This window comes from Peromyscus californicus, unplaced genomic scaffold (assembly GCF_007827085.1).
Source record: "Peromyscus californicus insignis strain IS unplaced genomic scaffold, ASM782708v3 Scaffold_2__1_contigs__length_46816999, whole genome shotgun sequence".
Classification (NCBI taxonomy): Eukaryota; Metazoa; Chordata; class Mammalia; order Rodentia; family Cricetidae; genus Peromyscus; species Peromyscus californicus.
In genome coordinates this window covers 42,963,621-42,991,381 of record NW_026294540.1, presented here as the reverse complement: position 1 = coordinate 42,991,381, position 27,761 = coordinate 42,963,621, and the positions used below count along the sequence as shown (strand labels likewise).

Genomic DNA, 27,761 nt, shown 5'->3' with positions numbered 1-27,761 from the left:
ACAGATATCCCCTGTAACATTGATTTCTTGGTCCTCTAGCTCACTTTATTCTTGCTGTAATAAAAAGGAAATCCAAAACAGTGATTATCAAATTCTTTTTAATAAGCATAAAATTTGCATATGTTTCCAGAGCTGCTAAAAACATTCTTAGTCTGAATTTAGACTGTGTGGAAGACTAGTAATGGCAGGGAAAATGGTTTAAATTCCACGTTATTTTTATCCACAGCATTTTTGATTCCGTGGACCCTCACCACATTGTGGGACAATAGAATTTTACAACCCTGGTTTGTCTGAGGTCTCTCGTCAGAAAGTGTAGCTTGGCATAAAGTAAAAGGATGCTGTGGCAGGTGCATAACCCTTTTCAGCAGAGTCTCATGCCTTAGCTGTAAAACACAGTCACTTTCAACTTCTTAAGCACTTCTCCTGGGCCTGGCTCTTGGCTTTGGGTCTCTGACCCCACTGTCTTTTCCTGGAACATATCCCACCATCCTCTGTCTTCACCTGGCTGTGCCTCCTCATCCTGGGGCTCCATTTCTCCTTCAAAGGCGTCCCTGGTCCTCAGATGTGGGGCCCCTAGGATATCCTCTACTCTTTGCCCACGGTGCTTGCTGGCCTGTGCTATGAGGATGCATCTGAACGTCAGTATCTCTCTTTCTATTCTCAATGTCTGTGAGGGCTGGGGCTGGTGTATCTTTCGTTCTCAATATTGTGTACAGCTCATAGAAGGTGCACAATAAATCCTTGACCCTGCAAGTAGACTGTAGCGGGTATGTGCATGTGGGTGCATGTGTTTACACAGGAACATACATGAAGGTCTCTGTGAGGTCCACGTGTGAGAGAAGTTGGGAAGAAGAGAGCCCAGAGGAAGCACAGACAGGCTACAGTATCCTGGAAGGGACATAATTATGAACACGAGGCTACCAAACAAAAGTGGTGTCTGAGGAGAATTACCAGACACCATGGTAACGGTGTAAATAAAGAGCTTTGTTTTTCAGAAAAGCAGAAGGACTGGATGGAGAAATGGAAACAGAGGTTAGGGCCACCCTAGGATGAGTTTTAAGTCGCCCGTTTGTACTTGACCTTGAAGGTAGTTGGGGGCATGATGGTTTCAGCTTAGAGGGAAGCAGTTGTTTTCATAGCCAGGACAGTGCTAACAGGGCTGGTGAAGAGATGAACGTGAGGCTGGGGTAGGGGCCCAGGACAGACTGTGGTGTCAGAGGCAGCAGGAGGCAGTGAGGACACCATGCAGAGGCAAGGTCTCAGACTAAGGCAACAGCCGTGCGCAGAGACACGAGGCAGAGGGACGTTATTCTTAAAGAGAGCATCAGAGGGGCTGGAGAGATGGCTCAGAGGTTAAGAGCACTGGCTGTTCTTCCAGAGGTCCTGAGTTCAAATCCCAGCAACCACATGGTGGCTCACAACCATCTATGGTGAGACCTGGTACCCTCTTATGGCATGTAGTCATACATTGCAGGCAGAACACTGTATACATAATAAGAAGTAAATTTAAAAAAAAAGAACTAAGGATCTGACACTTGAGACCCTTGAAAGCTGAAGCCCCGGATGACACTCACACACACACACACACACACACACACACACACACACAAAAAAAAAAAGAGCATCAGAGAGCTTGCTGATGAGGAGGATGGAGGAGCAAGAGGGGAATGAAATGTTTTAGCTAAAAAAAAAAAAAAAAAAGAGGCCGTGGGAACAGCCCTCATTCTACGCAGGACTAAGAAGTGTTACACAGTAATAAAAAAATTAATGTTGAGGTTGAAGTCTGTCAATCACTTATAACAGAAGATATAAGACCATCATTTCAAAGAGGAAAAAATGGGGAATTAAGAAAACTGAAAAGAATTTGGATCAAGTGGCCTCAAGAGCTGTGTTTACAAAAGGCAATAGACCTGCCGGTGTTTAGATAACCTGTTTGTGAGCTTCTAGAATTTTATTAATATTTATTTAAGTTATAACTAAATTTAAAAATTATTTTAAAAGGAGTTTGAGTAATTTGGTAGGGTTTCAGAACTGGACACTAATTTAAAATGTTTCTAGTTCATACTCACTATGAATCTCACAAAGAGAATTCAGGGATGATTTTTTTTTTTAAAATCATCCAAAGGTTCTGAGAGTATGTCTTTGTTTTCCACAATAAAAAATTTAATATAAATCACCTACAAATGCACGCCAAGAACTTTGCTTTCTGGATGGACAGATCCATATCTGATGGCTTGTGTCACTTCTAGAAAGATGGTGGCGTCGTTCTGGGAAATGAAAAATAGTATTTACCTAGGAAAATCCCAAGGGAGTACCCTCTACTTCCAAAATCTTCCGCTTGGTCGTAATGAAGTGGGAAGCAGACTCCATTTTTCCCATAAAAGTTGCCAAAATAATCCTCGCTGGTGAAGGGAACGGCTGCTATGAGAAGTCCCACCCCCCAGATGCTGGCGAGGGCCACGGCAGTCTGGCGCTTGCCCAGGCGCAGGTTACTGAAGGGGAATACGATGACCAGGAACTTCTCCAGGGTCAGGAATGTCAGCAGCAGCACCGAGACCTCCGTGGACAGCGTGGCCAGGAAGCCCAGGAGGCGGCAGGGTACACTCTCCTTCCACAGCAGCGCGTACTTCTGATACTGCCCTCGGTACTTGATGTCAAAAACGCCCACGAAGAACAGGTACACCCCCATCAGACAGTCGGCACCTGCGGGAACCCAAGCAGCCCACGTGCTCAGCATCTCTCTTTACATTTTCCTAGATTCTTCTTCCCATATTAAATGATCCGAACTACCTACTAGACTACCAGCCAGCCAGTGGACCTGATTTGTTTTCTAGTTTAAAGAGCAGAAAAGGTAACATTTTCCAAGGGCTGGTACTTAAATAGAAATGTATACTACTTGTATAGTTAATAAAATATTCTAGACTAACATGAATATCTAGCCCTCCTTCCTCGACAACTGGTGGTGGAGGTGGATGGGAATCTGAGCTTCTGTAATTGAAATTAATAATAAATTAAATTAGTAATAATAAAAGTTAAAAATATTAGTTTACAAATCTCAAAACTTATTCCATTTTCCATCCCTCACTCACTGGCCTGTGATTTCATTTCTAAGACATGATCCCTAGGGCTGTGTTTCATGCGAAGAGCCTGTAACCTAAAATCACAAGGAGCAGTCGAGTCATAGCTAGAAAATATTTGCCCACCAAAGCTAATTTGGATTGAAGGGTATTTGTTGAATATACAATCCTGTATATAATATATACACAAAATTTTATGTGTATATATACATACATATACAATATATAATATATACACACATATCAGCTCATAGAAGACAGTCTATTTATACAAGACACATACTTACAACAAAGGATTTTGATGGACATAGCGTGAGTGGTATTCTCAGCCTTAATAAGAGATCTCACGGCAATGACAAGGACATTCCCCACGCTGGTAATGAAAGCTATAACCCAGACAGACACTCTGAGGATACTGTTAGCCAAGAGGTCCTCAGATGAAGAAATGCCGTCAGTCGAGGGCATACAGATTCGGACATGGGGTACATAGGAGCAGTATCGGAAGGTTTTCAGATAACTGAAGCCAAAAGAGAAAGAGGAAGAGTCATTTGACAGCAGTGATTGAGGGGCTCCTACCGGACCTAGGGCGGGAAGTAGGGGCTGCCACTTTGCTAGTTGGTTTATTATTGTGACGTATTATTATTTTTAGGTAATCTGTTAGTCTAGGTGGTGCTGCTAGGAAGACTAGCACCGTATGGACCTAGACTTCAGAAGCGTGTGGCTGTGTCTGCTGAGAGTCAAGGGTGTGGGAGACTGTAGAGACCCGAAGTCACGGGGGCTCTACTGTGGGGCCTTATTGGATGTAGTATTCTATTCTCACTGGGTATTCTAAAAAGCAGATCACCGTCACAAAACTGATCTCTAGCCAACATCCCAGGCTTTCACTGTAAGGAGCCTACGACTCACAAAAAAATATTCTCAATGAACATTGAGTATCTATCTAGCCTTCTCCTTGTGCTGGCAAGAGGGGAGAGTCTGAGACCAGGGAAACTGAGTCATTCTGGAGCTGGGAGGGGAAGCAGTCCCTTAAACACAGGGTTTGGATCAGAGTTCTTGGAAGGATTTAAATTCTAGAGGGGAATGAAGGCTTGTTTGGGGTCAATGCGTTTGTAGTCTGGGCATGGGGAATCTCGAGGGTGGGATGGGCCAGCCCACCCCAAACTTGTATGTTTAGATTTTCTCCCGTGGCATCCACTGCATTTGTACTGGGCCTTAAAGTTCACTACTTTAATCTCCCCCGCTCCCAGCTGAATATAGTCTTACCATCTCCTAATTCAGTTTCCACACCAGCAATTAGATGATCCCATGATACTATGTGGGCCCCTCTTAAGATTGTATGTCTGGGTGTCCTTAGCTGCCTGGCCTCCTTCTACCCAAACACAGTGGCCTTCTAACCCCACACAAGCCAGGCCCATCCCCTTCCCAGAGCCTTGACTCTGCTTTTCCTCTGGATGTACTCAGGTTGTCTCAAGTGCCGCATGACTGACCATCCAGAGGCATCATCTATCTCTTTACTTTGTTCCATGGATCTCCACGGAATTTAATAGGCATTTACTTATTGGATCAATTACTCCGTTTTGAAAGCTAAATCCAAGTTCTCTGGCACATTCTTCTCTCTCCACTATGCACTCAGCATCTCTCTGTGCCTGTTGGATACCAACGACCCAACAAACATTTCTCAGATCAGCAAGAAGATGATGGATTGTTGAATGCTGGGTGTGTTGGAGACATATAAGGCAAATTCTACCCCGAGTGGTGTATAGTTCAGCTTCCTAGCAGTTGGCATCCAATTAAAGGAGTTTGGCATCTGACTTTATTGGCTTCTTTTCCTACCCTGTACTCCTGGCATGAACTTGACCCTTTGGTCCTTGTAGGATTCCATTATGCTCATGGTCTTCAGAAAGAGCCCTCCCTGTTGGTCCTCCCACTGTAACCAGGGGCAGGAGGAAGGGAGGGGGTGAGGAGGCAGGGGTGTTTCAACAATTAAAGGCCAAGGAAGGGAAGAAGAGCAGACCCCTTGGTGGGGGTGTAGCTAAGCTAGCTCGTTTTCTGATTGTTGTTGGTCCCTCCATGACCTTGACTTTGGCATTCACAAAAGCAGCTTCACTGAATTCTGAAAAGGCTGGAGTTCCCTATTCTGTGAAAAACTCACCCTCCACCTGCAAGCAAGTAAAGGGGAGCCTCATGAATTATTTATCTAACGGTGCCACAGGGAGAGGAAGGAACAAGAGCACGCGGATACGCACTGGACACCTGTCTTTGAGGCACCAGGCCTGCACAGACAGAACCAAAGTGTCCCCCCCAATGCACCTGAATTCACATCAACACTCTCCTCGACTGGCTGCACCCAACTTGGGATCTTACATCGATTTCTCCCTAGTTTTGTGGATGACAACAGTTAATTTTGAAATTAGGAACATATAGATTATATATACAGTTGATAAAGAAATGATCATGTTAAAAAAACACATATATGAAACACAACTTACACAGTGCACTTTAGTCATATATATTCAAGTGACTTTAACAGAACTACGATAAAGATTCATTACCTCCATTTTGCAGTGCACTTTTAATAAGAGAAACAACACCTGGAATCTACAAAGCCCCAATCTTAGAGCAGCCGACTGCTCCCTCATGTGAAGTGAATTAATGATTCCAGGTCTCCTGAGTACCCTTTAGCCAGTGCTTCATCTGGTGTAATGTGTGGCACTCTGGTACCCTGAGCTCTTTCTTAGTGGGCCTCAATTGGATAAACATCGTGTTTCCAGAGAGAAGGGTCATTCATGTCGGCACATCATTATATTGAACTCTATTTGAACAGGGACCAAAGGTGAGAAAATTAAAACGTTCTCAGTAGGAAAGAAGACGTCTGTTGCATACAAACACAGTTCAGTGACAATCAGACAGTTGAGCATGAGAATGTTTGAATTAATTCATCATGCTTTCTTTTCCCTCTATTCCTTCAAATATACATACATGTGAGAAAGGTTCTTCAGGGGCTGGAACATGCCTGTGTTTATGTTTGGAATCTCTATCCTTTCCAGGTCTCTGGAAAATATATATAATAGGTTTAATGTTTTTAGGGTTACACTTTGAAATCATTTCTTTCTTTCTTCTTCTTTTTTTGGTGACATCTCAAATTTGATGCTTTGAAATTTTATGTTACCTATTCAAATATGAATAAAAATTTCATAGTAGACATTCTGAGAAAATTATCATTAATATAAAAATCTGTAAGTTGGAGCTTTCATACCACTTAAATGCAGAATTATGTTCTAATACAACACTTTGGTGTTATATATTGGAATGGCAAGGGGCTGGGAGAGTGTGGCTCAGTGGTTGCATGCTTGCCCAGCAAACAAAGGTTCTGGCTTCCATCCCCAGAAATGGTAAACAAAGAAACAAACAAACAAATATACTCCATAGCTCAAATGGCAGTGGTGTCTGATGTGAGCATAACGTTATCTTTATACTTTGATACTTTAAACTTTGCCATGGAAGTTCAAGGGGTTCATTCCATAGTACTGCTAACAGAAAACACCATTAAAGTGAGGCCACTGGGAATCAGGTGTGAATATTCATTTTCCTCTGGCCTACGTGTCTTTAGAGCAGAACCACTGAGGCAGTGGGAAGAGGCATCAGTCAACTGTTCAGGACCATCATTTACTCAGACCCCAAGGGAAGAATCTTGTTATCTGCCCAGGCTCTTTAACACATTTTCAAAGGGCTCCAGCAGGCATTGGAAAATTCTGAAATCATCCAGGAGTTTCTAAAACTTTGGATCTCCGAGTCCTTCAGGACATTGTGAAGGAAGAGCCACAGACTTCTCCGGGGACAAACAGGGAAAAGTTGCCCTCAAAAACCAGGCTTTTACCCTGTTGCTTTCAGCTGATCCGAATGAAGATTTTGCAACATGGTTTTGAGTTTTTCTCGGCCCAGTGATTCCTTCACAGAGGAATCTCCTTGCTCGCTAGACCAGAATTAGAACTTGAAGAGATACTGATACTATAGAATCATTATGTGACCTTTGGGAAAACACCCCGAGATCCTTCTAAAAGCCCTCCCCTCCCACTTCATCTCTTCTCCAGCTTTCTCCATCACTTATCACCACTGACATTTTGCATGGACTGTGCGGCTACTACGATGCAGAGGCCATTATGTCCTGTGTGTAAGACAGTGTGGGATGTATGAGTCGATGTCCAGGGTGAACTGTGTGTACCAGCGAGTCTTAGAAACAGAAATTAGACAATAAATAAACGAGAGCACAGAGAGAGGAATGGGGACCTCACCGCTACTACTTTTGGAAAGGGACCCTATGGTGGCTGGATAGTCTCCCGTTTGGAAACGTGTGCAGTGAACCTAGAACCTTACCGTTCAAGTTCTCTGCCACTGAGCTACATTCCCCAGCACTTTAAATATCTTCCTACATAGGACTGCTCTGCACAAGAAATTGAGTATTTATAGTATTTATAATGTATTTATAATGAAATATGATAGTATTGTCCATCTGGAGAAGAATCATGTCCATAGTCTAAAGTCTGTTGTTAAGTTTAAATATAACAGGTTAGGGCTGGAGAGTTGGCTCAGTGATTAAGAGCACTGGCTGCTCTTCCAGAGGACCCAGATTTACTTCCCAGCACCCACATGGTGGCTCACAGCCATCTCTGATTCCAGTTCCAGAGATCTGATGCCTTCCCCTGGCCTCCAAAGCCACTGGCATGCATGTCCACATACCTATCCCCACCATGAATAAATTAATAAATCTTTGGAAAAATTACAATAATATATTATAGACTTTGGTTGTTTACACTCTAGCTTTCTAAGGGCAAAGATCATGCTGCCCATCAGCCGATACTCACTAATATTGGCTAAAAAAATCGTTAAATCTTTTGTTAATTTCTAGTAGAAATCTATTTAACAAAAGGAAATGTGATGGTGATGATTAGTACTTGGAAGGAGCTTGGTGTGTTGATGTGCACAGACCAGCAACTTTGGCTCGTGAGAGGTGGAGGCAGGAGGATTAGAAGTTCAAGGTCATCCTCAGCTGCACAGTAAGCTTGAGGCTAGCCTGGGCTATGGGAGACCCTGTCTTAGAAAATCAAACAAACAAACAAAAGCCCTACATCTCAAACAAGCAAAACAAAACAAAAACATCAGTCTTTGGAGTCAAAGAAAACAATGTTTTAGGCTGAAATAGGAAATATAACATGGTTTCTGGTCACAACAAAGCAACTTAAGTCAACAGATGGTCACCTAGGAGAAAGAAACGACAGAATTGGAAGGGTAATTGGCAGAATTCTTGGTACCAACAGAGCCCAAGTTGGTTGAAGCTGCAAAATACCAAACAACACCAACTGTTTGAATGTTCACCTCTGTGGGATCTTTTTTTCATTTATTAAAAAGTAAAGACCAATTTTTATTATATAATTTCTCCAGGGAGAGGTGACAGAGGAAAAGAAGGAAGTCTTAGAGAACTTATTTTTGCCAATCTTTTCCAAAACGAAATTATTACACATTTAACTCCTTGTGAAGATCATGGGATTAGATTTTCCCTTCAAGTCCAGTTCCCAGGATGGGTGCATATGTAGCTTCAAACACAGATAGAAGCAGCACAATTGAGTGGCCATAACAGCAACTTTGCTATGAATTAGTTCATGGCAGACAGTGGACAGTGATAGTCAGGTTTTCCTGGGGACGTCTCATGGGGACTCCTGCTCCGGCATGAGAAACACCCACTTAGTATCAAATATGTCGCTAAGCAAGACAGCCTCGCTGTAGTGATCGCTGGCATAATCAGAGAGCTTTACTTACAGAGACTGAAGTTGTCTGAGACTTCCGAACTGGTTCTTGTGGACATACAGAAGAGGGTTGGACGACAGGTTCCTTTTTTATCATTAGAGGAAGGGGGAGGGGATAAGTATGGCCGTTATTATTATTTTGGAAGGCTAAGATGTTGCCAGTTAAATCTGATGATGAGGCAGGGAACTTACAGTTTCTGAAGAAGATTCAGGTTGCTGAAAACGTGAGCTGGTAGTTTTGTTATCATATTGCTAGACAGGTCCCTGTTGACGACAGTGAAAACCAGAAACAGTTACAATGGGGATAAATGGCTTGGCCATCTCTCCCCACAGTTTACATCTTCCCAGTTGATGCAAGAGAAAATATGGGTCCAGTTCAACCAGGCTGCGAACTGGTGACATCCCAAGAGTCAGCCGAGGGTTTTTTTTTTCTATCACTGGCAGACCATGTGGTATCATGCTCATCCTGTTCCTGTCTGGAATTTCCTCTCACCCCTTTGCAAATACATTCTGGCTCTGAGACCCCTGATTAATTTCCTGTTTGGCACACACTCTGCTCACATCTATCACCCACATGTCTGTGATTCCCACTTATTCCACATATGCTTGTCTAGCTGATCTTTTTGAGGTCAAGACTTGCGTCTTCTATTTATTTTGCATTCCATCTAAATGAGTGGTAGCTACTCAGCATCTCCTCAGACAATCTTGAGTGGATAAAGTTATATATTTTAAATATTTTCCCCCACCTTGTTCCTGGGGATGGAGCCTAGGACCTCATGCATGCTGATCAATTGCTCTGCCACTGAGCTGCATCCCCTGGTGGTTTAGTTATATTTTATAGTTCTATTTTGCACAAGAAATTGATATTTCTGATGAAATATGATACCATTGTCTGGTCTAGAAAGAGTCGTAGGGTAGTGACTCTAGAGACTATGGCAAAGAGATCTGTTGCAACTGGAGAGTCTGAAACATCTTTCTAAGAGATGGTGTTAAAGACGAAACCTGTGTACAATTATCTAATTAAGCATAAAGTAAAACATCTTTTAAAAATGTGTATGGGTGTTTTGCCTGTATGTGTGCATACCATGTAGGTATAGCACTAACGACCACCAGGAGAGGGCATCAGATGCCCCGGAACTGGAGTTCCAGACAGTTGTGAGCAACCATGTGGATGCTGGGAACCCAACACCAGCCCTCTGGAAGAACAGCCAGTGCTCTTAACTGCTGAGTCATCTCTCCAGCCCCAAAGTATAAGATCTTAACTATTCTTGAGATCTTGATAGATATGGGCAAGCTAGAAATGGCTATCGAGGTTTTTCCCTAAGGAAGTTGATTTATGGTAACAGTCAGGGTTATGGTTTGGATGTGGTCTCCTTCCGTGGTTCAGGTAGGAGAGGTGTGGTCTTTAGTGTTGAGGTGTGGATTCTTCAAAAGGAAGGCCCTCGTGAGGAGTAGCTAGGCCCCTGTGTGCACACCCTCAGAAAATACTGAGGTAGTTTTGTGAGATTCCCGGTAGCTCCTGCGTGAATTAAAAAGGAGGGGAGTCTGACTCCTGAATACCTCTTTCACTTCCGGTCTCACCATGTGACCCCCTCTGCACATCCTCATCATATTTTCACCAGAGGCTGAATTGATGGATCTGACTGACAGGTCTTGGACTTCTAGCCTTTAAAACTGGGTTAAACAAACCTCTTTTCTCCATAAAGCACCCAGCCTCGGCTATGTTGTGAGAGGGACAGAAAATGGACAAATACAACTATAATACAAGGAAGAAACAAAATAAGGAAAGATGAATGACAAGGGGCGGAGCCATCAGTCTTGGTTATGGAAATTAGGAATCGCCTGGATTGGATTTTAGATTTAGTAAAGGAAGGGCAACTTTTAAGGTGAGTAGAGTAGAGCTTGACTAGAGAAACCCATGCTTGGGATTGGACATTGTCTTCAGGAACCCACAAATGACTCAGCATGGGTGAAAGACAAAACATGCAGGAGCTGTAGAGGAAATGCACCCAGAAGGGTCCCGGGTCACAGGAGGTGAGGGCCACACACAAGCTTCAAGGCCTTACTTCCCAGAGTGCACACACACACACACACACACACACACACACACACACACACACACACGTGTGCACACGCTACAAGCCACTCGCCATCCCAAGCATCTGCCTCTGGTTTCTGTATGCCACATCCACATTCCTTCCCCAGACCTGACCAGGAACAGCCCCCAAGAGACCTACTGCTGAACAAGTTGTCTGCAGGAGTTTGACACAGAATGAGTTTTCAGTTCAAGAACAAAACATTATCTATACAAATCACTTTAAACATTTCTGGATTTTAATTATGATACCCATTCATTTCATGGATTTATTATAATTATTTTAAAAATGCCTTTTTTGAGTTATTAGCCCCAGTCCTACAGAGCCAGGCATAAAGAATGGAGGAAGGGTTAAGACATCAATGACCCTTTTAACGTCCCAATCAGCAGGATGAGGTCTTTATCCTACTTACCACTGTGTATCACATCACAGATTTAATTTTAACTTCCAATGATTCAGTTATGTGGGCAGCAATAAATTCACAGCTAAACAGAGGTTTTCCAAAGTCTTAAAGCTATAAAACATGTATTTGGACAGAGAGTTATGTGAGGTGTCTGAAAACTTTTCCATGAGCCTGTCCTCACTGTAGACCTGTCTCCTTGCCTTACCAGCTACAGAAGTCATGACCTCTTGGGGCTACGAAGAGCAGCCATCCCTCTGACCAGAAATAATCAGCCAACAACATATCAATCATGTCTCGCTTCATCCGTCATCCATTGAGAGTTAACCATACCGGCCATTAGAGAAACATCATCCACGTGTTTAAAAGACCAGTCCCCAACACACATTTATATGAAATTGACCCAGGGAGAATAGGCAGAGAAAGCGGGGCAGGCTGCCTCCCTGTCAGTCCCAGCATAGGATTTTAATATGCTCTTGACTTCAGGATCGTGAGGGTTTCCTAATTGGGTTTTAATATCTAATAGCCTACAGAAGTTTGATTGTTCCAAGTAGAAATACAGTCTCCCTCGTCATTTAGATTAATAATCTTGGTAGAAAGCAATCACATTCTTCCCAGTAGAACATGCTACTTACAGTTCTCCTAAATTTTTTAAGGAAGAAAATGTCTTCTCTGGAACAAACTCAATTTGATTTCTAGGCAGAAACCTGTAAAACATGGTGAGAGTTAGTTTGCTGTGGCAATCAGCTCCTGCTGGGAGACGCCACTGCTGGGGGGGGGGGGGGGCTTTTAATAAGCCTCCTTTGGGGACTCAACAGGAGCTGGGCAAGACTTTCCCCCAGGAAAATCATACCCATGTCTCTTAGGAAGCTCTGCTGGGCCCAGTGTGGTCTGTGAAGTCACATTGGTTTGGTTTCTGATCATTTTTATAAGTGTCTCTTTTTAAATTCTGTTCCTGTTTCTCACTAGTCACACATTTAATCAGCAAGCATTGCTGCGTGCTTACTATCTCCGGAAAACTGCAATTACGACGCACACAAACTACTGTGTTTCTTAGCTTGCTAATGCAAATGTGCCAATTGGCCAATTCATCTGCCCTTTCCCGCCCCCAGGGCAGGCACAATCAGCAATCAGAATCGCCAGTCAGAATTTTTGGCCAATCGAAATGCATTAGATTGCTCCCACTTTCTTGGGCTTGCGGTGTACCTAGCTTGATGAGTACTAGCCACTTGCAGGTGAAGGATTTCATTTCCCCCACCCCCTTTCCCTATTGAACTTTCACATCAAGGCTGGAAACAAAACAGTACTTTGAAATCCATGGTCAGCGTTTTCCTTGACTGTCCCCATCTACAGGGCTCCTCTCGTACTTACAGAACCGTGAGCGAGTCGCACGTAAGGAAGGTGGAGTTCGTTAGGTACTTTATTTCATTGTTTGCCAGATCCCTGAAAGTCACAGAGGGAAAACACTTCAAATACCTTTGGATAAACCATCACTTAGGGGTGCTTTTCATTGATAGAATAGTTCTGAATTTTATCTTTCCTTCCTTTTTTTTTCTTTTTGTCATATATCTTTCCTAATTTTGTGAGATTTCTATAATTAGTATTATGTTTCCTTTTTCTTTCCAACTGATGCTAAAACTTAATTAAAAAACAAAAAACACCAAAAAAAAAAAAAAAAAAGAAAAAGAAAATAACAGCCGGGCGGTGGTGGCGCACGCCTTTAATCCCAGCACTCGGGAGGCAGAGCCAGGCGGATCTCTGTGAGTTCGAGGCCAGCCTGGGCTACCAAGTGAGTTCCAGGACAGGCTCCAAAGCTACAGAGAAACCCTGTCTTGGGGGAAAAAACAACAGAAAGAAAGAAAGAAAGAAAGAAAGAAAGAAAGAAAGAAAGAAAGAAAGAAAGAAAGAAAGAAAGAAAGAAAGAAAGAAAGAACAAAGGGAAGGAGGAGTCCCTCTGGGCTGGACACTATGCTGTTATCTATAAATTGTGGTTTTAATGACTCTCAGGCATGTGAATCTCTGGTACCTTTGGTGGCTATTTGGGGAGGACTAGGAGGTGTGCTCTTGCTGGTCCGTCTGCCCCCTGTCTGTTCTGTCGTTTCCCGGTGTGTAAATGAACGTGTTCAACTCCTAAGCATTTCTGTGACTGCATCTCATGGATCCCAGGTTGGCCTCAGACTCTGTGGAACTGAGACTGGCCTTGAACTCCCGATCCCCTCCTTTGCCACCTTACATGTAGTGGTACTAGAATATTACACCCTTCTAGTCCCCTCACGTAGCCTGCTGCTGGCCTTGAACAGGCTATGGAGCTGAGGAAGCCTTGATCTCCTGATCCTTCTGCTTCTTGCCTCCTGAGTGATGGAATTGCAGGTGTGAGCTACCAAAACCTATGACTAATTTTGATGAGTTTTATTCTCATAGTTTTCTGTTGTTTTTAATAATGGCACACTTATATAAAACCTCTATCGCTTACAGGCCTTTTAGTGAAAAATAAATAAATAAATACACACATGGAAATTAGAGTCAGCCAATCAACACAAACGCACCTGTGAATGTGAGAGCTGAGATACTGACATTTTATCGATTTAGGGGGACCCAGTCACCTAACTTGACCACGAGAAGAGCTGTGGAGGTGATGTATGTTTTTGATGACTGACAGCCTTGGATTGCTGTAGAAACTCAGGGAGGTGTATGTGGCAGGAATATGGGTGGTGCTGAAGTCCTGAAACTCTTAAGCAGGTAGTAGTGGCTTAGTGCACCTATGTAGCAAGGGTTTCCTGATCACCGATCATGTGGTGGGCGTGGTCTCAGTCCTGTGGGGGGCGGTGGAAACACATAAGCATCCTCTGAGGCTGACCAGTGTGTGGAGACAGCATCCTGGAGGTGATATTTCAGTGGACATTGGGAGGGATGAGGAAGAAAGCCTTTCGAAGCTTTGAGAAGCCCATGAGCCTAGTGATGGGTTTAGAATTGTGGTTTTCTACGTCTGGACAGAAGGGCATGTAGAGGAAAGTGGGGTTAAAAAGAGCAGATGGGCAAGGGATGGCCAATGCCAAGGGAAATAGGTAAGGGATAATAAAGAAGCTTGTTCCGTAAAGTACGCTTTTTTGCATAGCACACATACGGTGCCTAAAATGTCCCTTCTCAGCATTGGTTGTTGTCCATCAGTCTGGTCAGAACAAGCAAGAGAAGACAAAAGGAGTTCAAGTGGACTCATGAGACTCAGCGGGTGTTAAAAGAAAGAGCAGAAAACCCTGCTGTCAGGGGACGACCGCGTGATGGTACAGGTTGGTGGCCAAGGCTGAACATGACCTTACGCGGTTGGGGACACTCCAGGGACTTTCTTGTTCATTTTAGGTTTTTGTTGTTGTTTTGTTTGTTTGTTTGTTTTTTGAGACAGGGTTTCTCTGTGTAGGTTTGGTGCCTGTCCTGGATCTCACTCTGTAGACCAGGCTGGCCTCGAACTCACAGAGATCCGCCTGGCTCTGCCTCCTGAGTGCTGGGATTAAAGGCGTGCGCCACCACCACCTGGCCCTCATTTTAGTTTTTAAAGGTTTATTTTTATGTAACCTGTAGGAGTGTCTTGCCTGTGTTCATGTCTGTGTGGCACAGATCCAGTGCCTGAAGAGTACAGAAGAGGGCATCAGATTTCCTGGAACTGGAGTTACGGGTGATTGTGAGCAGCTATGTGTGTGTGTGCTGACACTTGAACCTATGACCTCTGGAAGAGCAGCCAGTGCTCTTAACCACTGAGCCATCTCTCCAGGCGCCCCTTTTTTGTTTTCTTTTAGAGACAGAAAGCTCACTATGTAAGCCAGGCTTGGCTTACATTTTCAGTCTTCCTGTCTCAACCTCCTAAGTGCTGTGTTACAGCCAACCTCAAAAGGTATTTTCTCATTTTATTTCACAAGGTTGTGTAAGGTCACTTTTATGCAAGTGTATAATGTACTTTGAGCACACCCACCCAATCCCCTGCTACCTCCCCTCTCCTCACGGGTGTTTAAAAACAGCAAGTGACAATAATATTTTGGTTTGGGGGAGACACGTTAGATGGATTTTAAAGATAATTCTGAACTAAATTTATGGCTAGCCTCCTTAATCCTAGCATACAACAAATTCAGTCCTTAACAAATACTCACATCCAGTTAAGTAGAGGCATCTGGGCACACAGACGTTCAGGAAGGGCTTCTAGTTGGTTACTCACCATGGACCTCCACACAGAGAAAATGGCAATTAGACACAAAATGCTTAAGCCACATCAAAGAGAGTAGTTTTGCTCTTCTCCAGTTTTGAAAATTGTCTTCTCTAATTTATATTTTAGAATAAAGTCTTCATATGTAACTACACTTTCCAAATCATGCCTAAGTGTGTGTATGGCCAGGGGCAGGTGCTGGCAGTCTGTGGCTGTGTGTACAGCGTGCATCCTAAGAAAATTATCACTCACTTTAATTTTATGAGGTAAAGCGAAAGCAAGCAGCAGACAATAACTGTGAAGTTCATGATCGTTTTCCTTGTATACCGCAAGCTTGTTATGATTTCCAGCACCATTAGTTCTCAAGATGTTTTCTCAGGGATACATTAATCATTTATAGCATTAAAAAACCATCCTGGAAACTGCATTAAATCTAAGATGTGACAGTTAGGGGAATTATCGAGAGCAAACAGTTCATGAACATGCTAAGATACATGATTAATTTAGGATACCGCGGTCCCTTTGATAAATGGACCAGTCACGGTGTTGCATCACCCAGTGGAAAGGAACAAAGAAACCCCCACCCCCGCCCCCGCCTGCCAATCATCCCAGGATATTAACAGTGCAAGCACAATTATGGAAACATCTCTGTCTGTAGGGCCTAGATTTGGGATTTTCATTCGTTGTCTCTGAGAAAAAGCGTATTTCTTCTAGTGAGAGTGGGAGGCTGCTGGAAAGATGGCTCAGTGGTTAAGAGCACTATCTGCTCCTGCAGAGGACCTGGTTCAGTTGCCAGCATCAATATGGCCGCTCGCAAACGCCTGGAACTCTAGGTCCAGGGATCTAACGCCCTCTTCTGGCCTCCCTGGGCACTGCATAAACATGACGCACAAACAGGCGGGCAAAATACTCATAGGCACGAAACTGAAAGTGAACAGATCTTCTAAAAACGGAGTTGGAACTGTATTCTGTGGTGGTATTGTGTTCCCCAAAATATTGTGCACCTTAATAAACTTATCTGGGGTCAGAGAACAGACAGCCACTAGATACAGAGGCTAGAAAATGGTGGCACTCACGCCTTTAATCCTAGCATTCCAGAGAGAGAAATCCCTCTGGATCTCTGTGAGTTCAAGGCCACAATGGAAACAGCCAGGCATGTGACAGATGCCTTTAATCCCAGAAAGCAGCCTTTAATCCCAGGGAGTGGTGGTAGAAAGCAGAAAGGTATATAAGGCGTGAGGACCAGAAACTAGAAGCATTTTGGCTGGTTAAGCATTTAGGTGGTTTTGAGCAGCACAGTTCAGCTGAGAGCCATTGGGATGAGGACTCAGAGACTTCCAGTCTGAGGAAACAGGATCAGCTGAGAAGTTGGCCAGGTGAGGTTAGCTGTGGCTTGTTCTGGTACTCTGACCTTCCAGCATTTACCCCAATAACTGGCCTCGGGTTTGATCTTATTAATAAGAACTTCTAAGATTCATGCTACAGTGTTCCTGTGAGATCCTGTTATATTTCATTCAGTTTAACTGGGATGTTGGGAAATAAAAGCAGCTCTTTGTTCAACCACTGCAAACAGAAACGTGACTTGGGGCTTTAGGAGATGACAGAGGATGAACGCGGAGCAGGCCGCTTAGGCTGCAATCGGCCCACCTGTTGCCTTTGACTTAGCAACAGTAACTACGGCCTGATGTTCAGCAAGGATGGGCTTGACGCTTTCGGTTTGCAGCTTTTTCTCAAAGGCTTCTGCTTCGAAGGCAGGGGTACTGAAAGAGAGATGGATACTTACAAGAAAAACAAGGAGTTTAATCCAGTAAAGGACCTCGGTGAGACTCTGGTGATCGGATTGTCGTCTAAAATTCTGACAAGACACATCAAAATGTTTCCAATGTTAGAGACATTCCTGAAATCAGTCCAGGGAAAATATAAGGGACGATGAGAACCTGCCTCTCCCAACGCCTGGCCCACTCCTGCCTCAGGGGGCCTGGGCGTCTTTTCCTTCATTCTCGGAGGGGGAGGGCACTGTTTTCTCCAAGGTCCTGCAGCTCTTCTCCTAGCGCTCACACAAAGTTGGAACTGATCTCTCTCTCTCTCTGCACCCACCTGACAAACACTGACTGACTGAAATGGCCTCCACAAACACCTGCCTGCGGTGGGCTGGATGAAGGGGGATTCTCATAGTCCCCCTCAAAATAACGTAACATAACAACATGACATGACATGACATGACATGACATGACATGACATGACATGACATGACATGACATGACATGACATGACATAACATAACATAACATAACATAACATAACATAACAGCTATGACTGGTCACCTCTAAACGGTAGAGGGGAATCGTATGTCTTCATTATAGAGAAGAAATAACACATGAGTGAAGAGACCGAAGTGTTGAATCAGATTTAAACATCACCCAGTGTTTGCAGACGTTGGAACTGCACACAGTACCTGCTACTACAAACAACTTTAATGCTTTTATGTATCAGTTAGACAAATTAGAAAATGCATTTCCTTAATGACTGGTTAGATGGGTAACGCTGTGGGATGTTCTGTATGTCAAATGTGTTGCTCTGATTGGTTAATAAATAAAACACTGATTGGCCAGTAGCCAGGCAGGAGGAAGTATAGGCAGGACAAAGAGGAGAGAATTCTGGGAAGTGGAAGGCTGAGTCAGAGAGAGACATGGCCAGCTGCTGCCATGACAAGCAGCATGTGAAGATGCCGGTAAGCCACGAGCCACATGGCAAGGTATAGATTTATAGAAATGGGTTAATTTAAGATATAAGAACAGTTAGCAAGAAGCCTGCCACGGCCATACAGTTTGTAAGCAATATAAGTCTCTGTGTTTACTTGGTTGGGTCTGAGCGGCTGTGGGACTGGCGGGCGAGAGAGATTTGTCCTGACTGTGGACCAGGCAGGAAAACTCTAGCTACAGGGTCATCTTTTTCATGTGCTAATTTTTGATTTAAAAAAAATCTATGATTTTTTTCTTTTACTTAAAAATACTGGTATGAATTCTTTGCGAATTTCATACAATGTGTTTTGATCATATTCATCCCCCTCCTCCAACTCCTCTCAGATCCACCTCCCCCGTCCCAACCTACCCAAACTTTATGTCGTTTTAAAAACATCTTCTGAGTCCGGAATGTGCTGTTCCTATACTCTCGTGTGGGACTGTCCACAGGAGCGTGGCGGACCTACCGACAGTCACACCCTTAAAGAAAGCCCGCTCTCCCTCTCATAGCACCTGTCAGTCACCGACAGCTCCTCAGTGGGGTGGGACTTCCTGCCCACCTCCCCCTTCCATGCTGGGGTATATTGTCTGGCTTTGCCCCCTCCCTTTCCTCATTTTTTCTCTCTTTCCTTCCTCCTTTCCTTCCAACGGGGATGCATTTTTTGAGGAATAAAGATGACAACATGAAACAAGCATCGACAAGCAGTGCAGTTCTTTAACAGATGCTATCTCGTGCCCTTCAAAAGGAGTAAATGGCCGGGCGGTGGTGGCGCACGCCTTTAATCCCAGCACTCGGGAGGCAGAGTCAGGCGGATCTCTGTGAGTTCGAGGCCAGCCTGGGCTACCAAGTGAGTTCCAGGAAAGGCGCAAAGCTACACAGAGAAACCCTGTCTCGAAAAACCAAAAAAAAAAAAAGGAGTAAATGATAGTACAATTCTTAGAAAATCACATTTTTAAAATGGATTTTTGTTTTAGGTATATGGGTGTTTTTCCTGGATGCCTGGTGTCCACAGAAGCTGGAAGTGGGTATCAGATCCCCTGGAACTGGAGTTAGAGACAGGTGTGAGCCACCATGTGGGTGCTGGAAACTGATTCCAGCTCCTCTGCAAGAGCAGCCAGTGCCCTTAACCACTGAGCCATCTCTCCAGCCCTGAAATCACACAACTTTAATCTCACAACTAAATGATGCACTCAAGGAGGTCTGTGTAGATGAGCAAATGGACATGAACACATTTGTAAGGGGCCTTGTGGGAGGAAGAGAAAACACATTGTATAGTGACAAATCACTGTTTGGAACTATATTTAGACAGCAAAAGGAAATAGTGGCCTTTGACACCAGGTGCCGCCTTGTATTCTCAGAAATCCATGGCACGGAGGATCAGGAGCAGACAGTTACAAGAGCACCTACTTACTATGTCACAGGAACTCTGCCCTGGACACTTCATATTTGTTATGTGATGATGCTCATATCAGTCCTTGTAAAGAAGGGGTCATTAAGGCAAAGGCCTGGCATGATGAGGAAGTTGGCTGGATCATTAAGCCTAGGACCAGGCTCACACTTGGTCTAGTGGAACCAAAGCCCTGAACTTTCCACAAGCCAGGCCAATCTGCAGACCGTGAACAAGGCAACACAGAACCTTCTGTGGTTCTTTGCTTATTGTGTCAAGGAAAACACAAGCAGCTGATAAGAGATGCTTGGGGATAGAGCTGTTGGCTTAATGGGAAAGTGAGGAAATGGTAGGTGTTACTGGATTCTCCAACCTTTCTCCAGATGCCCTGAGGATCAGAGCAAGCCCCGAACCTCTTGCCTCCTAACTCAGAGGTTTCTAACAAAGGGGCAATTCTTCCCTCCCAGGGGCACCTGGCAACATCTGGAGATACTTTTCTGTTGTCATAACTCTTAGAGAGAAGTTGCATTGCTGACATCAAATGAGCAGAGGCCTCCTGCAATGCACGGGGCACACTGTCTTCTCCGCTTTGAGCAAAGAATTACAGAAACCAAGATGTCAATAGTGCTGGGGTCGAGGACTTTCTGTTCTTGGTGACATTGGATGGCTGCCTGGCTTGGCAAGGCTGCCATTGGGTGCTGAGGCTCCCCTGTAATAACAAGGCCAGATTTCTTTTCCATGCAACCATCGCCTGACCTACTCATGTCTGAATTCCTTGGGCAAAATGCATCAGATTATATGTGAGTCAGAAACATAATAGACCAGAGACATCCCAGTCTGGAAACTATCCAAGCATTATTGTAAATCATTAAGACTATGAGCATTTGGAGGAGAGAGAAGAGCCAAGATACTTACAGCCAAGTGAGCTGATGCAAGTCTTTGAATATCCCAGGCCTAAGAGCTGTAATGCAGTTATGGCTGAGGTATCTACAAACAATACGGGTGAGTTCATTAGGCAAACTCCACACCTCAGTCAGCCACATACAATTAGACCGGTTCGGTGTTGTAGTCTGGGTATCTGCTTCTGCAAGCATGTTCTGAATGAGCCGAAGCACGAGCTGGAAGGACCAGGGGGTACCCAGAAACACAAGTCCAGGCTGGGTCACACTATGACCCGGGCAAGCAACGTGGCCAAGAACAATATTGGTGGATATTCCATTAGGTTGGAGTAGAAAGAAAGATAACTAAATATGTTGAGCAGTTCTTACTTCTAGCCTTTTTTGGTCATATTCTCAGTACGTTACTATTTTAAGAAGTATATATCCAGTGAGCAATGGTATGGGAAAAATAAAATACTGAGATGCTAAGGAAGTGATCTATCAGCAAGAAGACAATATTAGAGAGAGAAACTTTGCATGATTAATTATTCTTGTACAATGAGAAATTTAGGCCCTTTTTTTTTTTTTTTTTTTTTTTTTTTTTTTGGTGTTGGTTCAGGAGCTCAAACTCAGGGCCTCTCATCTCATGTTAGGCAAATGCTCTGAGCTACATCCCCAGCCCTAACACGAATACCTTGTAGTCTTTTAAGAGTTCTTCCATTTCCCCATCCCACCCCATTCTACCTTTGTGGTCTTTTCTTCAAATGATACCCATAATATACTAATGAAGGAGTTACTCACAGGATCTGCAGATTATACAATCCAAAAAATGCTTTCCTGGATATGTGTGTGATGCAGTTGTGCTGGAGGTATCTGTGGGAACAAGACGGGAAAGTCACGTGATTGCGGTACACCAGTCAGGTGATTGCAGCATACAGGCTTCAAGCTTAAATTGCGGTGTAATGACTTTTCCCCTTTTTTCCACCTAAAGGCAGTGGGTGAAACTGGATTCCAAAGCACAGAGCTTTATTCATATGTTGCCGGGAGGCATGGGAGCTACAAGACAAGACAAGGCAGGTAACGAGGGTTGGCCGCCTGCGACCTGGACCACTGAGGTCTGGTCGTGTGTGTGTGTGTGTGTGTGTGTGTGTGTGTGTGTGTGTGTGTGTGTGTGTGTATGTGTGTGTGTGTGTGTGTATGTGTGTGTGTGTGTGTGTGTGTGTGTGTGTGTGTGTGTGTGTGTGGTGCATCTAGTCATCTTTTATTCAGTCAGGAGCTCTAGCAACCCTCTTTCCTAGCTGGTCTCTATGGGAGACCGAGGAGCACCAGGCTGAGCCTTTAGTTCCGCAATTTTCTTCATTGTGTTCTCAGGAACAAAGGAGGGGCCCTTTGAGTCCTTTCTAGATGTAAAGCAAGAAGCAAACAAATCAGGGATGTGCTCAGGGTCCCAGCAGCTGCCGAACTCTGGCTGCTATGCTGTGTCAACTTTCAGGTCTATGAGTCACAAAACTTGAAAATACAGAATTGATTCGATAGTAGCAGTAACAGCACTGTTGAGGGATCCACGGGAAGAACACTCACTTTCGGTCCTCATCACGCAATGGGACGTTAGCCCTGAATCCGTACGTTCTAAAGCAGGCTGGGGCAGGAAGCAGCCATACTGATAGCGACAACTACATAAGTGGGTTTTGTTTTGCATAATGTGCGTGTGTGTGTGTGTGTGTGTGTGTGTGTGTGTGTGTGTGTGTGTGTGATGCTGAGGATTGAACCCAGGGCCTTGTGCAGGCCAGGCAAGTGCTTTACGTCAGTACTATGCTGCTAACCCCTACATTATCTATGGCTTTGGTGTCTCTCTTTTCCGTTTGAATGGACACTTACAATATTACACAAGGCTGTGCTAATTGTTACAGCTTTCTACTGTAAAACCATGGGCAGAACATGCGTGTGTGTTTGGTGTCTAACTAGACTTTGAATTTTATTCTGGTGCAATTATTCCCTGTCAGAGCTTCCCAACTGTGGTAGTTTGAATGTAAATGGCCCCCATAAGCTCATAGAGAGTGGCACTATTGGGAGGCGTGGCCTTGTTGAAGTAGGTGTGGCCTTATTGAAGGAAGTGTGTCTCTGTGGGTCTCTTTTTAGGGTCTCTTTTGCTTAAGCTTCGCTCAGTGTCAGACACTTCCCATGGCCATCTGATCAAGATGTAACCAGCATCATGTCTGCCTGCATGCCGCCAGGCTCCTGCCATGACGGTAATGGAGTAAACCTCTGAAACTGTAAGCGAGCCCCCCTCCCCCAATTAAACGTTTTCCTTATAAGAGTTGCTGTGGTCACGGTGTCTCTTCACAACAGTAGAAACTCTAACTAAGACACCAACCTTTCCTTAGAGTCATGAGTGTGTTACGAAAATGACTAGAGTTGACTGTCTTTATGTCTCCAAGGCAGCAGGATGGAAATTCAAGACTGGCTTCTGGTTTATTAGCCATCCTCGGCGCAAAAACCAACCACACTTCCACGCACACCCCCACTCAGAAAACATTGCTGATCCAGGGCACCTGCATCATACCTCTGCCCACCTACAAAGCACCAATCCCAACGCTGCAAAAAAACCTTGAGAGGAAGTGAGCACGTGTATCCTAACCCCTCCCTTTGACCCCAAACGTCTTCTTGCTTCTTGCACTGTGTCTGTGGGGAGACACACGCAGCAGAAATCCCTTTGGGACTTATGATTCTGTTATGAATAGGACAGACGGACACAGAGCAGCATCTGTCTGAATGTTAGAGGAGTGTCTAAAGATAATGAAAGTGGACGTGGTGAATTAGATTGCGATACAAAGGAAAACAATACAAGTGTATGAGATGCTAGTGAAGGCCCACTGAAGTTTCTCTTCAATATAAAATCCACTACTCAGTTAGGCCAGTTCCAGTTTATTTGAGATGATTTTTAATCCAAGGGCGCAACACATGCTTTTCCTCCTTAGTGAAGAGATGGGCGCCATTGCAAATTGTGACTGTGATGTGCTTTCATATTAGAAGACAAAGGAAAGAGACATTAAGACCGAGGGCCTGTTCGATTCCTCCTCCACATGCTGCTGGTCTCCCCTCACCAACATCACTTAAGAATCCAGTTTCTTAAATAATGGAGAGCCCCGAGTCTTAGATCTGTTGGCTATTGCTGCGGAGAGACTGCAAGTCTCAGATCTCAAGTCCCAGGCGGGGACTGCCGAACTTAAGCTCTCTCCTCGGGGTCTACTTTCTTTTTCCAGAAGAGCCATTTAGAGAATGTGAGAATGGAAACATGACAGTCTGGCAAGCGGTGCCTCTTTCTACTCCAAACCGAGACACGAGTCCATTAAATGTATCTCACACTGAACAGCTTGTCTCAGAACAGTTTCCTGGATCATGAATCTCAGCTCTTTCAGCTATCAGAGACTTCTCATGCGAAACACCAGGGCCTTATGTACCAAAATAAAGCAAATAAATACCTTAGTGACACGTGTGTTCATAAGCTATTTTTAAAGGTGACATTGTGCATGTTAGAGCCAGGCAGACACCTTTAATTATGCTTCATTGCCAATGATTGATTGCATTTAACAAGAACTCAGGGTAAGAAGAAATACCTAATTTTTATAAGGTTTGTGTTACAATGAGGAGGAGGATCGCTGTTGGTTTCCATGGCAGTGATGATAAAACGTTAGAGTCAACCCCATAAATTGTTTTTTATTTCTCTGAAAGGTCATTGCAAACTACTTTTTCTTCTTCTTCAACTTTAGAAAATCCTGGTGCTTTAAGAGGTTATTAAGATAACAAAACTGATCCACAGTAAAAGAAAATTTACATTCCTTGAGCAATGTTCATACATCTGGCAATTAAAATTAAATTTTGATATAGGAATTTTTTTCTCTTCGTGTCAGAATGACCGTAACTCTACCTTGGGGACTTAGAGAGGTCTAGACTGGAGACTCAGTGGACAGGAAGTTCTGCGCTGTCTTGGGGCGACACACTGATACACAGTAGTGGTCTCAGCAAGGAGAGTTAGTCTCTACCTTTTGGGCCCTGAGGAAATTTGGGAGCTGAATTATGCAGCGATTCCCACATTCTTCCTTCCAGTGGTTACCAGCTGTCTCAAGTAGGGATGTGGACAGCAAATGAGGAAGGACTTGGCTAGAGATGTCCAATGTTAGGTCTCCTGTCTGAACGTGCTAATGATCTCCCTGCCTCCCTGGGTACTCATCTTTCTCCTCAAACAGGGGACAAAAGGCACAGGATGGAATCATGCCTGGGACAAGACTGGATGTCTCAGTAACTCTGGAACAAACTGACCAATTTCTCTCCATCCCTAGGTTTTCATTGTGATAGTTAAGCGCCTCCATGTTCATCAGAAGCCTCGGCCTCTGGTTGTGATTCTTCCACTAGCTAATGATAGGTCTTAACTGAGTCCCTTAACCTCTGTACACTTCAGCTGGCTCACGTCTAAGGTGGTCTAATTAGAAATTCTTACAACTTCTATGATACCTGATAATAGAATTTGTTAGAGTTTGGGTCCTAAATGTCCCCCGAAGGCTCAAGTGTTCAAGGCTTGCATCTCAGCTAGGTGCTGTTGGGAGGAGCCCAACCACAAGAGATGGGGACCAGAGGGAGGTCTTCAGGCCACTGGGGGCACCACCTTGAAGAGAAGGGTGGGGGCCCAGCTTCTCTCTCCTCCTCATTCTCATCTGTTTCCTGGTAAGGAGGTTCCTTTGTCTCGCCCCATGATTCCAGGACAGGGCCTGCACCCAAACCTCCCACACTGTGATCGAATGATACCTTTCCTCTTTGTAAACTGATTGTCTCAGGTATAAGTGGCGGAAAGACAAAAACCTTGCCATTCTTCCTGTGAGTGACTGCTGTTAAATTGCTTCTCTGGTGAATGGCGTGAACGCCGTGAGCACGGCATTGATTGACAGAAGGAACATGTGACTTTAAGAATGACTAAGATGTAGGAGCTTTGTGGTTCTGATTTCCTCTCTAGAGGACTCTTGAAGCCTAGGACTAATGTGTAGCTAAGCCAGGGTGACACTGACAGTACGATCACACTCTAGGACGGAGCAGAAGGAACTGACTATGTCTCGGGTTGCAGAGAAAATAACCAGGGCAGGTGAGAGGGCACCACACATCCACACCATCCACACACAGCTCCACTAGGTGCCCTCTTCCAGGGATTTGTCTTGCTTGAGGGGCCCTGTCTTTAATTTCATGAATGTGGAATCACTGATGGTATTTCCAGAGACTTCTCTTTTATGCTAGGTATTGAAGGATAAAACAAGAAAACATTTGGGCCAAGGACCCGACATGTGCAACACCCCTTTGCTGATATTGTTACTAGACCTCTTGGAAGGTGTGGCATCTTCAGAGACCCAGAGGAATTCGGCTTGGAAGGACTGGTAGACAATCACCCAAGCTACAAATGGCTAATGAGGGCTGGAGAGATGGTACAAGCCCAGCTGCCCTTCCAGAGGACTCTTTTTCAGTCCCAGCACCTAAGGGTAGCTCACAACCGTCCAGGTCTCAGCTATTGTTTCTCTTGGATGCTAGAAGCACGTGGTCTCTTTCTTTCTCACTGAATACTATTTATATTTTATTTACACACTAGTTATTGATGTAGTCTCTCCTCAAATCTACTAATCATCATCATCATCATCATGTTTTTGCTGCTATTATCCTGGGATTCAGGCTGTTCCCTGTCATTACACATTTTAAACACAAGGACTATTCTTGCCTATGCTTTCACTTTTTTTCCAAATTAAAAAGCACATCCAGGCCCTCTGATCCTGCAATGTCATTCTCAAATAACATTAAGGAGAGACTTGAAACTATGTATTGAGATCTTGTACCTCAAGTCCAAATCAGCCCTCTGAGAATGGTTCAGTGAAACCATCCTCTAAACTACGAAATGAAAACACACCCTCCTTTCCAGTGCTTTACTTCTTAATCTTAAGTTTAGGACCAGATTTAGCAACACATATAAAAACTATTTGATTTTGTTCTCGGATCAAAAGTGCCTTAAAACATCACCAGAGTTTCCTCATAAATCTAGTATTTATAGTTACTTACATCTTTTTGAGTTCTGTGAATTTGCTGAAAACTTTGACTGGAAGACTGTGGATTTTATTTTTCTTAAGAGATCTGAAATAAAAATCAAAACAATTTTTTGTTACTTTGGAACAAGCTTTCATGTGTCCCATTATGCAGCCCAGGCTAGCCCAGGCTTATCTTGATCTCTATCCTCTCTCCTTAGCCAGTTGGTATAACACAGATAGGGTGTGATGATTTCACTGTCTCTATTAATTTCTGGAGAAGTAAACAAAACATAAGAACAAAGACTACAGAAGATCCCAACCACCTCGGCCATGTGTGATGAGCACATGACTACAGAAGATCCCAACCATCTCAGACATGTCCAGTGAGCACATGACTACAGAAGATCCCAACCATCTCAGACATGTCCAGTGAGCACATGACTACAGAAGATCTCAACCATCTTAGACATGTCCAGTGAGCACATGACTACAGAAGATCCCAACCATCTTGGACATGCCCAATGAAGGCAGGACTACAGATTCCTGGCCTTAAATTTCTTTCTGCAAAATTCAGGAAAGTTTGCATGATCTAGAACAGCTAGCTTTGTGGATCTTTCTATCTTTCCTTGAAGTTTTAGAAGGATTGTCAGCTTTAAAAATGAGATGACATAAGCCTGCTCCCTTTTCTTCAGCAGCAGGGCCGTAGCAGTAACAGTACATAAGTCAGAGCACAATGGACAAGCACTCCAGGCCACAGACAGACATCATGAGGTGAATATTAACCAGGTTCATCTAGGAGATCATATTTAAAGTGTATTTTTCTGTGGAGGAAGCAGATCAACCTCACTGGTGACTGGTTTTAGAAGTAGTTCCAGGGGCTGAAGAGATGGCTCAGTTCTGAAGAGCACTGACTACTCTTGCAGAGGACCCAGGTGTGATTCCTAGTATCCACACAGTGGCTCACAACCGTCTGTAGCTCTGGTTTCAGGGTCTCTGACACCCTCTTCTGCCCAGTGTGGGTACTGCACACATGTGGTGCACATCCATCCATCCATGCAGGCAACACTCATATACATAAAATACAAATAAGTAAATCTTATAAGAAGTCCTTTCACACATTTGCTTATTGTA

General features: G+C 44.1%; 1 protein-coding gene across 2 annotated transcripts in view; it reads right to left on the bottom strand.

Annotated features, from left to right (window-relative positions):
• Window positions 1–27,761, bottom strand: part of Rxfp2 (relaxin family peptide receptor 2) — a 63,066-nt gene that overhangs the window by 10,700 nt on the left and 24,605 nt on the right. Inside the window, exons 5-16 of one of the 2 annotated variants that reach the window (XM_052754587.1) lie at window positions 26,665–26,736; window positions 21,376–21,447; window positions 20,612–20,683; window positions 17,350–17,421; window positions 15,514–15,585; window positions 12,746–12,817; window positions 12,010–12,081; window positions 9,071–9,142; window positions 8,892–8,963; window positions 6,057–6,128; window positions 3,365–3,594; window positions 2,293–2,703 (exon numbers count right to left, since the gene is read on the bottom strand). In XM_052754587.1, coding sequence (XP_052610547.1) covers window positions 2,293–2,703; window positions 3,365–3,594; window positions 6,057–6,128; window positions 8,892–8,963; window positions 9,071–9,142; window positions 12,010–12,081; window positions 12,746–12,817; window positions 15,514–15,585; window positions 17,350–17,421; window positions 20,612–20,683; window positions 21,376–21,447; window positions 26,665–26,736 — 1,361 coding nt within the window. The remainder of the gene's footprint in view (window positions 1–2,292; window positions 2,704–3,364; window positions 3,595–6,056; window positions 6,129–8,891; window positions 8,964–9,070; window positions 9,143–12,009; window positions 12,082–12,745; window positions 12,818–15,513; window positions 15,586–17,349; window positions 17,422–20,611; window positions 20,684–21,375; window positions 21,448–26,664; window positions 26,737–27,761) is intronic. The other variant, XM_052754588.1, reaches the window with a different exon arrangement.